Source organism: Sinocyclocheilus rhinocerous, unplaced genomic scaffold, assembly GCF_001515625.1.
Source record: "Sinocyclocheilus rhinocerous isolate Xijiao unplaced genomic scaffold, SAMN03320098_v1.1 scaffold768, whole genome shotgun sequence".
NCBI lineage: Eukaryota > Metazoa > Chordata > Actinopteri > Cypriniformes > Cyprinidae > Sinocyclocheilus > Sinocyclocheilus rhinocerous.
Genome location: NW_015634483.1, coordinates 1,031,368 through 1,043,314, shown reverse-complemented (window position 1 = coordinate 1,043,314; position 11,947 = coordinate 1,031,368). Strand labels below are relative to the sequence as shown.

General features: G+C 41.0%; 1 protein-coding gene across 2 annotated transcripts in view; it reads right to left on the bottom strand.

Annotated features, from left to right (window-relative positions):
• Positions 1–5,340, bottom strand: part of LOC107745659 (tumor necrosis factor receptor superfamily member 16-like) — a 35,262-nt gene extending 29,922 nt beyond the window's left edge. For both annotated transcript variants that reach the window (XM_016559584.1, XM_016559585.1), the window contains exon 1: positions 5,030–5,340. In XM_016559584.1, coding sequence (XP_016415070.1) covers positions 5,030–5,062 — 33 coding nt within the window. In that variant the 5' untranslated portion in view covers positions 5,063–5,340. The remainder of the gene's footprint in view (positions 1–5,029) is intronic.
• Positions 5,341–11,947: the final 6,607 nt, after the last annotated feature.

The window sequence follows — 11,947 nt, the reverse complement described above, 5'->3', positions numbered from 1 at the left end:
CGATGAGCTTTGTAAAAATTGACGCGTTTCAGAAAGGCGGGGCATAGAGGAGAAACAATAATGTACAGTATGTGGAAAATAATGTGTTTTTTGAACCTTAAACCACATAAATACATTTCATTACACCAAATACACAAAATAATGTTCTTTTTAGCAACATCATATGACCCCTTTAAATTAAAAAATTGCACCTATGACATGATTGTGTTGTGATTTTGGCTTTGGATTTAAAAATTTTCTATTTCTTTTTCTTACTGATAAATATAGGAAGTGTTCAGTAAAATTACTGTGCAAAAATAAAACAATAAAAAAACAAAGGATGTGCATTACAGGCCTCATTCTTGAAATAGGAGCAGAACTAATTTCTGTTGTAATGATTTGTAAAAAAAAAAATGTATTAAATGGAAGCGTTTTACTGCCTCAGTTTAAAAAAATGAAAAATTTACTTGTAACTTTATACATTTTCTGTCTTGCATCTATTTTTATTTTTAAAACTTCATTATTTTTTATCTAATTTTCATTCATTTTACTTTCCAGTGAGCGTTAAAAAGTTATGTATTAAAAAACGTTTTATTTACACATAATTCAGGAATACATTTTATTATTCTCAAGATGAGAAATGATTGTTTACTACTTCTAAAACTGACATTGTCATGCTATTCAGGTGTGCATCCCATAAATATGATTTTTCCAACATAACTTGAAGGCACCATAAGCCTTATACTAAAGCAGCTGATGTCTGAGGTTGTAACATGAATGCCAGAAGCTGATTGGCTGAATAACGACGTTTGACACAGGAAATGTGAGGAATGACGTTTAGAAGAGTGAGAAGACAGACAGAGATAAAGAGTGAAAGAAAGACAGATTAGAAGATTCCCTCAAGGCGTTTGTGAGTCAGCTGGAGAAGTGACAGAGCTGAGCGAGAAGAAGAGGAGGTTGGAAAAGCACAAATTAACATTCCACCGTTTCTACCTGTCCCTCACATTACCCCCTGGCATGGGGCAACCTCCTCCTCCTCACTCGCTCACATAAAAACACAAACACACCCCTACAGGAGCATTCCAACTCAGGAAAAGTTCAACACCCCCCAAAAGTTCAGCAGCCCATGACTCAAACAGATAACTCTAGAGATTTGGCCACACAGCATTTGTGCGCAATTATGAGGTTGCTGATGTCATAGAACCTGTTTGCAGTCACATTCATCCTGACAGGAAGCCAAGCTGCTGCAACTTGTGCAGCGCTGTCTAAGTAGATACAATCAGTAGCGAAAAAGTCAGTGTAACGTTTCAGAACATGTTGACTTTCATTAATCATACTCTTAAGAATAGTCCTAATTAAATGCATTCATCAACAACATTTGTCTGGCGTTCATGAACTATCAAGTTTCAGTGTAGTCTTTTACACATTCTAAAGAGAAGTGAGTGGTGCTTGCCTTGCAAAAATCACAACCATGTGATGAGTGGTTTTTGGTTCTTTGCAATGCGATCGCTAACACCCTCGGATGCAAGAGGCAGCTCTAGTAAGGGCCTTTTTATTTTATTTTATTATTTTATTTTATTTTATTTTATTTTATTTTATTTTATTTTATTTTATTTTATTTTATTATTATTTTATTTTATTTTACTATTTTTAATAACATTAAATTTTTTTATAGGCACATGATAATTTAATAAATACCAAAAAAGAATAAATTATTAATATAAATTATATAAATATACACTACTGATCAAAAGCTTGGAATAGTTAAGATTTTAATAATGTTCTTGAAAACGTTTTTTTTTTTATGCACACCAAGGCTGCATTTATTTGATTAAAAATACGATAAAAAACAGTAAAACTGTGAAATAGTATTACATTAAAAAAAAAACTGTTTTCTAATTAAATATATTATTAAAATGTAATTCATGTGATGGTAAAGCAGCCATTACTCCAGTCACATGATCCTTCAAAAATCATTCTAATATGCTGATTTGGTGCTTATAATTATCAATAATGGTTCTTATTATCATTGATTTTGAAAACAGTTCTGCTCAATATTTTAGTGGAAACTGTGATACATTTTAAGGATTATTTAATAAATAGACAATCCAAAAGAACAACATTGCCTGCCTAGTAAAATCTATTAGTTTGATTGCTTAAAAAGGTAACAATTCTTTTTAACAAGATGCTTAATTTTAGGGATCATTCATGTCTGTAGCACAAACGGTGCAAGATGAGTTCTGTTCAAAAGTTTACTAACCCTACATTTAAGGCGAGCAATAGTGATGTTTAAAAGGTACAGGTGTAGATAGGAATAGGAATGACAAGTATGCTTCCTTTATTTTACTGAGAACCTGCAGTCCGAACTAACACTCACACCATTTTATCACCTAAGTGATTTATAGAGAGTTTCATGATACATACTGCACATACTGAATAACCAAAGGATGATGGTAAAAAAAAATTTTTTTTAAATGATACGCATATCATGCGGATGTATTAGTCAGTCCTGCAGAATGTTTCTCCCTCCCGTTCTGTCTGTCACAAAGCCAACCTGATGTTTGAGAGCTGTTGTTTGTATGCTTGAATGCACTTAACTCTTAACCCTTCTAGCCTGCTAGCACTTGTCAACATTTCAAAGTCGTCTACTGTTCTGGTAAAGCTGATTCTCACTAATGAGGATAGTGGAGCTAATGGAGCTCTTTCTCTCTTGTTCGCTTTAGTTTGTAATTTAATGCTACGTAATTTACAGTATTTTCCAGAAGCAATGAGACTAGAGGAGAATTTTCAATTGTGTAAGGACCTATTTTGACCTTTTTAATTTCTTATTTTTCCACATCCGCTGCCTGTAAACCCTTTAGAATCGCATCATAAAAAGTTCCAACCACATTTAGGGTCGATTTCTTAAACTTCTAGTAATATCTATGAACAAAAACCTCACTGAGATTTTTTTCAATTGGACCAGTAAGCAACAACTTCCTAGCGACCACCCAGAATACCTTTGCTTTGTGGATGGAACTGTTGCAAGGGCAAGGGCATTTTCTTCATTAATTGCAAAATCTGTGTTTGAGTGTCTAAGACAAATGAATGTTTCATGTCACATAAAACTTGCATGATATGGGGACAGCAAACAGTCTGTGGGTCTTGAGATCTCGTTGGTGTGCCAACCGACTGAACATTGAACAAATAGATTATTATATGTTTTCTTTTAATGTGTCTACATGTACTTTTTTTCTCTATAAGCAAATACCAAAACATCCAGAACAATCAGCTGTAGTACCTATAAAGTGTTTGTATACTTCTTTTATGGAAGAAAAGCATACAGTAATTGAGCTAGCAGTAAAATGACACTAATATGAAGGATGCACGCTGACTGCGACATACAGTAGTTATTGCCCACACGCCCATCATGCCGTTCAGATGGGTGTAGCTCCAGCTTCAGTTCAGAAACAAGACAAGGCATGTGACCACAATGCATGTCTCAATCAGGAAATTGGTACAAAGACAAAAAATAAAGCAGTTAAGCTCACAAATGTGCCTGCAGTTATGTGGTGTACTTCATGAATTATCTATCAGTATTGATACTGCTTTTGCTTCAATAGCACACACATACACCCCTCATTCAACCCACCCACACAAACTAAATAACAATTAACCTTATAAATAACTACATTTTAGCTGGTAAGAAAAGTGAAAGAACACAATGTGCTGTCTGTCAAAGTGGGCGTGACGAGATCAGAGTTATCCATCATATAAAAAAAGAACAGAAATTGAAGCCACATTGTATGATGCATTACATTTACATTACATTTAGTCATTTAGCAGACGCTTTTATCCAAAGCGACTTACAAATGAGGACAATAAAAGCAGTCAAAACTAACAAAAGAGCAACAATATATAAGTGCAAATGACAAGTCTCGGTTAGCCTAACGCAGTACACGTAGCAAGGTGTATATATATACATATATATATATATATATATATATATATGTATATATATACATACATACATATATATTATACATACACACACACACACACATATACACACACACACAAACAAAGAAAAACAAGTAGATAGAATAGAAAAAATAGAAAGCTAGTGTTTGTTTTTTGTTGTTGTTGTTTTTTTTTTTAAATAAAGAACAAAAAAATGAAAAAGATAAATATAGATAAAGTAGAATTATAATAGAATAGAAAGTGTTAGAGTTAGAGGGTCAAATAAAGGCATTAGATAATAAAAGTGTTCATAATGCTTTATTATACACTTCATGATGTATTTAATGATTTCATAAACCACTATAAAGCATTACAACATGCCTGCATGGTAAAATGCATTATAATGTATAATATTGTGTTGTTTGATCATGTATTGTAATGCATTATTACAACTGATTATAATGACTGATTATAATTCATTATTATATTGATTATAAAGTGTAATAAACTATAATGGCATAAACTATAATATTATAAACTATATTTATTATAAACTATAAAGGCATGCTGTGATATATATATATATATATATATGCAAAAACAGATCATTTGCAAATGTTCAAAATTCATGTTTTTTTTTTTTTTATCCTGCATTAATATCAATCAAACTGCAGTTGGGTTGTTTCGATTATTTAATAATAACTAAAAAGAAAAAACAGCTAACTAACACAATAAAAAGATAACAATAACAAAAACATGATTTATGGAAATTAATAAAAATTGAGTTATCTGTTTTGGCAAATAAACTCTTCATATATATGAAGACATATAGCCTACATGTTATAAAATAATCAAATTAAGTGTTATCAAAGAGTCAAAATCCCTCACTCACTAAATAAATAAATAAATAAACAAACAAACAGGTAATTCCCATTCTAATCTGAAACAACTTCCACAATCAGAAGACAAAAATCATATAATTTTTTTGACTTAATTTTACAGTGACGGTCTTCATTCACTAGTCTGCTATATCAATGATGTGTTGCTTTCTTGTGACAAGAGCAAGAAAAAGTACTAGAACTGCATACTGAGTTGGAGACTGTGTACTCACCACGAGAAGAAATACTACTGTCAGAGTGAGCATGCTGGATGAAGGGCGACCTGGATGAAGTAGACTGCGGATGGATTATTCACTTTTTACATGCGCTCTGAAATAATAAGTTAAGCATCATAGTTCCTTCACAGACTCAAAGCCAGAAATCGCTCTGATCCTCATGCGTGTCCGCTGAAGTTTCACAAGTGAGCGTGCAGCATTATTGAGCAATCGTGGAATTGAGGGCGGTTTTTCCAGATGAATTCTTTTGATGGTTGTGGTGTGAAGAGTCTCTTCATATATGAGACGCAACTGCAATCTGTGCAAGTGCGCGTGTCCACTGATACAGCTTTGAAAAGAGAGAAAGATTCACCTCTCTCTCCCCTCTCTCTCTCTCTCTCTCTCTCTCTCTCTCTCTCGCTCTCTCTCTCTCTCTCTCTCACTCTTTCTCATATGTCAGTTCAGAGTTTTTCCCTCCCATCCGCATCTAATTCATAATTCACAGCGGCACAGTAAATCAGTACATTAAAACAAAACAAATATTCACGCAATATTGTAGGAAACACGTCTAGTCACGAATAAGTTTGGCGTTGGTGTGAGACAAAAACATCGTTATTTCTATATTTATAGTATCTTAAGCATAACATAATTTAAAAATAGCTCTAAACTTTTTGTCATCATTTGGACTTGTAGTATGGCTTTTGTGGGATAAATAATGCACTCGTTATAAAGTATGGTAAGCTAGGTGATTGTAGCAACATCGTAAGAGGCTCATATGTCATGTGAACTGACAGTTTAAGACGCATTAGGCTTTCATAAAACATTAAACTGTAATAATGTAACAAGAAACATCCTCTCCTCATCCTCAAGCTAAAGTTTCTCCGCTAGAGGGCGCGCATACACTATATAGACGTGTCAGAGTTCAGGTCAGGGTCTGTTTATGTAGCCTACACCTGTCCACAAAGTAGTTTGGACACTTAAAGATACAATTGTAACTTTTCTCCCTCACACGGTTAAAAACTGCATGAGTCTTGCGGAAGGACGTGTGTATGCACTTTCCCGCTCAATCCGTCACGACAGCTCTAAAATAAGTCTTATAGATTTATTAAAGTGTACTTTGGTAAAATGGTGCTGCGTTCCAATTAGCCTATTTATACTATGTATGATCTGCCAGTCTTGAGTGAGTCTCTCGTGCCGACAACGCACCCCTTACGAAAAAGACGTTTATTCAAGTGTGCTATTAGTATATAGTTTTATATACTAGAAAGTGGGCCAATTTAGTCCCAAGGAGTATTGAAGTAGTACACTTACAAGTATACTACTAGTACACTGATATCTGTATACTTACTACATAAAGTATACTTAAAAATATACTTGAACTTTACTTAAGTATACTTACTAAAATAAACTTGAAGTATACTACTTTTTAGTAAGGGACCTCATATCTTTTTGCATAATAATGCATTTGTGATGGCCAAATATATCTGTTATCATGCTATTCATATCTTTTAAAAGTTCACAGTGTTGTTGCAGTTTAAATATACCACAGATAACAGATATTTAATACATTTTTATCAAGTTATATTTATTATATTGATTATATAATAACTCAACCCTTTTCAGGGCATTTCTACTTAACCATCTGTCTATTTTAAATGGTGTGTCTGACTTTCTCTACTTACCTGGCTTTAAATTTACATTACATTTATTCATTTGGATTACAATTGAGGAATACATCAAGCGATTTACCATAAATTGGCAATGAACACGAGAAGTGCCTGTTATACAAGGTTTCAGCCATCGTTCAAATAGTAAAAGCTAGGACAGGAAGAGATAAGGATAAAAGAGAACAGAAAAAGTGAAGGCATATAATTTTTTATGAGGGTGCAGTTAGATGATCATGGAAGAGATGAGTTTTCAGTTGTTTCTTGAAGATTGTGTGGGATTTAGCTGTCCTGATGGAGTTAGGGGTGAGGAGCCCATGGCTGTTCTATAGGCTCTAAACACCAATGACTTGAACTCAATGACTTGAACTTGATGACATGGGCTGTCTTGGGCTCATTGAAAACAAGATGTGTTGCTGCATTTTGAATCATTTGCAGAGGTCTGATTGCACATGTTGGGAGTCCAGCCAGAAGAGCATTGCAAAAGTCCAGCCTAGAAATGACAAGGGCCTGGACGAGAAGCTGTGTTGCATGCTCTGTTATGGGTCTGATCTTCCTGATGTTGTGTAGTGTAAACCTGCAAGATCATACTGTTTTTACTATATGATCTTTAAAGGTCAGCTGATCATCAAGGATCACCCCAATCATCCCATCACCCTGGCTGAACTCGATGGGGTTATTGTTGTTGAGCCCAGTTGGATGGTGCTGTACTGATGGGGTGGCTGGGAAGATGAGAGGCTCTGTCTTTTCTAGGTTGAGTTGCAGGTGATGTTGTTTCATCCATACTGAGATGTCTGTCAGGCAGTCTGAGATCCGAGCAGGTACCGTTGGATCATCTGGTTGAAATGAGAGGTAGAGCTGCGTGTCATCAGCATAGCAATGGAAAAACTATGTGCCTGAATTATGGTTCCCAGTGATATAGAAATATATAGAGAAGAGGAGGAGCCCAAGAACTGTTCCCTGAGGAACCCCAGTGACCAGTTGATGTGATTTAGATACCTCACTGCATCCTGAAGGGTCTACCTGTGAGGTAAGACTCAAACCAGTGGAGTGCATTTCCGGTGATGCCCAGCAATTAGAGGGTGGACAGAAGGATTTGATGATTAACAGTATCAAATGCAGTAGACAGGCCTAGCAGAATGAGAACTGAAGATTTAGACTCAGCACTTGCACTCTGTAGCACTTAAGTGACAAACAGCAAGGTGGTTTCAGTTGAATGGCCACTTTTAAATCCAGATTGGTTATTGTCCAGCAGGGTGTCCTGTGAGAGGAATGAAGAAACTTGGTTGACACTTTATTACTCAAATTAACGCACTGTTGACAAAAAAGTAAATTGATCAATATAAACCAATACAACAAGAGGCTTAACTTCTTTAAAACTTTAAAGCTTAAGCATAATAGAAATAGTTAATATCCAGAATATTATATTGCTCTCCTGATTAAACTAATAAATTTTGTTTATTTCCACAAACATTGTGCTTTAATGTGGCACACAGGTGTAATATATTTATGTAGAAATCACATCAGTGACAAGCAGCACTGGAGCTGTTGGAGGATCATCTGATGCAGTCAAGACAGAAACCTCAAGACCAGATCAGCTTTAGCAGGAACCTCTGAGACCAGGTTGAGAGAGGAGCTCTGGGACTGGAGTAGCCTTGGACACCAAGCTCTGGCTGAGGCTATGACAAGAAACACAGGGACGGCCATAGCTGGAACTTTTTTGGCAGTGTAGCATGAATCTCTGCACCATCATGAAAGGACGCTTAGTGGTAGACATGATGGGCATCAGTCGGCCATGTCAGGAAACGTCTCGGCTACTTCGAGTGTAAACTAAACGAGCCAATGCACATTGGCATGCGATTATTGCATCCAGCTGTTGCTGATCACAGCGTGAGTATAAGTAGGCAGCTGGTGCAGCGCATATTCGGGTTTTCGCTGAGGAGCCAAGCCGGTAACCCGGCCACTCAGCGGTGGTACAGAAGCTATGGCGATGGGACGTTACAATACGTAACCGAGACGTTCCCTTTCAGTCGGTCACTCTCGACGTCACGTCGGATGACCGATGAATTGGGATCCCTACCAAAGGGCCACAGGTACTGCCCCTTCCAGTGTCCCGTGGATCGGTCACTCTCGACGTCACGTCGGATGACCGACGAAATTGGGATCCTACCAAAGGGCCACAGCTACTGCCCCTTCCAGTGTCCTGTGGAAGCCACCTGCGCCCCTATTTTTTGGCGTAGGCCAGGGCTTCTTCACAAGAGGACCAGCTACTGCTGCTATGGCACTACCCACTGAGTAAGACTGGATAACACTGGGAAAACGTACCCGTTCTACTTGGAACAGGGATGTTACGGAAGCTCGAACCTTCCCGAAGGGGGTTTCGGAAGCAATACACATATGAACATTCCTTAGGTGCATATGGGAGAATGGAGGTGATTGTAACCCTCTTCGAATGACAGAAGCCTGCCAGGGAAACACGGGCTCGAGGCTATACCGTGGACTTTACACATATGGGATCCACTTAGGTCTTACATATGGAACCCAGCCTTCTACCGGTTCTCGAGGATTCAGCGAGTGAAGGCCTGGCGCCGGACGCTCCGCCACGTCTGGCTGCCAAGGGGACGGAGGAGCTCGACAGGGTCTACGATATGGACTCTCTGGAGCGGTTTTAGCAAGCCGACCCGAAGCCGGGGCCTCTCAGTGCTTCTATCCATTTGAGGTGAGAACACAGGAGGATACCGGCTCCACACGAAGGCTATAGAATCTAGCGAACGTGTTGGGGGTCGCCCAGCCAACAAAAAATATCTCTATGTATATACAAATATCTGCCAGCGAGGAGCCACGAGCCAGCGCCCAGGAGGATGCAACACTTCTAGTAGAGTGAGCTCGCAAACTGAACGGGCAGGGCACACCCTGTGCCTGATAAGCCAGGGTGATGGCATCCACAATCCAGTGGGCCATCCTCTGCTTAGAGACGGCATTCCCCTTCTGCCGGCCTCCGTGACCTCTGCTTAGAGACGGCATTCCCTTCTGCCGGCCTCCGTGACAGACAAAGAGCTGGTCTGAGGTCCTGAAGCTTTGCGTCCTGTCTACATAGCATCTCAATGCCCGAACGGGACAAAGCAAAGCTAGGGCTGGGTCTGCCTCCTCCAGAGGCAGCGCTTGCAGGCTCACCACCTGATCCCTGAAGGGAGTAGTGGGAACCTTGGGCACATAGCCGGACCGGAGCCTCAGGATTACCTGGGAGTCAGCCGGCCCGAACTTACAGCCTTCGCTCCAACCCCTGCTGTAGAAAGGACAGCACGACTCTCATCGGACATTTCCGGGGGTCTTCTCGGTGAGAAGAGCACCATTCAGAGGAATCTGCCAAGGAGGGGCTGTCACGAGGAGCATCAGTTCCGGAAACCAAGTCCGAGTCCTCCCTGATCTTGCACAGTGTCTGTGCGAGAAGGCTCACTGGGGGAAACGTGTACTTGTGCAGGCCCTGCGGCCAGCTGTGTGCCAGTGCGTCCGTGCCAAGTGTGTCGCTGAATGGCACGAAGCGACCTCAGATGCTTCTGACTTCAGAGGAGGTGGTGGCGGGCGAGTTGCGACATGCGACCGAAAGTGTTTCAGTGGGACCGCCGTCCTGCCCTTGAACATATTCAGGCAGTTCAACACAGACTGAGAACGTCCTTGCATGAGGCGTGCTCGACCGAATCCAACTCCAGGGGGACGCAGGGGGCCGCCCTCGGCGATGAGCAGGCTGGGGCGCTGTGGCCGGCGGACAGGTGGAGGCAGCAGCTGCCCGCCGGGGCAGAAAGTCGGACCGCCTCAGTCTGCTCCTGTGCAGTCGAGAACTGCTGGGCCATGTTCTCGACTGCATCGCCGAAAAGGCCGGAACTCGCAGTGACCTTCGTCGCTCGGAGCGCGAGATCAGCTGCGGTTCGGAGCTCTTTTAGAACTTCCGGATCGTGACCACCCTCATGCAGGTCCCTCAGTGCTTTAGCCTGAAGAACCTGCAGCAACGCCGTAGCGTGTAAGGCGGAGGCAGCTTCTTCACAGGCCGTATAAGCATCACTGGCCAGACGAGTACCTGCAGACCCGGGAGGGGAGGCATGGTTCACCCTGCCGGGCGAGGGTTGGTTCCCTGAAGGGTTTGCCATCACTGTTACCCTCAGATCACCCGTGCTACTGCCTGAAGTAGCTCCTGTCTGACTGCCGCCATGACGAGAACTAGATCGAGGCAGAGGCAACGGAGCTCCGCCCCTTTGAGGAAACTGAGCTTGGCCCGCGACTCCGAGATGATCATCTTCCCGCAATGAGAACATGACTCATCCTCAAACGCCACCTCAGCGTGCTAAATACCCAGGCACGTGAGGCAGCGATCGTGATCATCACCCAGCGTTAGGTAACGACCGCATCCAGAAACGCCCGGGTGATACGTTGTCTATAGCAAGACCCACATCGTCTTTACAAAGACGTAATGTCAAGTTTGCCACGCAACATTGTCTTTAAAAAGACACACCCGTAAATGCTCTTTTAGGGAAAAAGCTCTTTTAGCGTGCTGAAGCACACAGGGGAGATGGCCGCCTGCAACACAAACAGGGGGTAGTGCAACCTGGTCAGGTAACCTCTATGGTGCCTATGACTCAGACTTCTCTGACCACAGCTAGTTCTAGTCTCAGGAAACTTTAGGGCACCCTTCACAGTGATTTCTGGACCCGCCCTGACAGGATCTTTGGGACCTGGTTGCCCATGGCAGGGAAACTTTGGAGCAACAGTGTGAAGAACCTCTGGGACTAGAAACGCTCTGAAATGGGCATCCTAGTACTTTCATGTCAGTGACCTTTCATAGGGATTTCTGGAGCAGCCCTGACAAAATCTCTGGGACCAAAGCAGCTGAGAAAGGGAGCTCATGTGGCCAGAACTGAAAACTCTGATGTATTCGTGACAAGGATCTCTGGGGCCCGGACCCCTGTGGCAGGAACCTGTAGGGTGGCAGTGTGAGAAATTAGTGTGGGCAGGCTTGACGGAGAGCTCTGGAAAGCTCTGAGTTGCTCCATTATTAAAATTATGGTTGGATGGTTCAGTAAAACTAAATGAACTATTTACAATACACATCCCTAGGCTAATACATCCACAAGATGCTGAAACTACCACCTCAAGCCAAGGTGCCAGACACAACCGAGCCTGTCAGCCCCGCAAGATGCAAAGGCTGGAGGGATGGAGGAACCACACATGTCAGCCTGCCAGATGCCAGGCTGACCCTCTTCACAATGATTTACAGGAG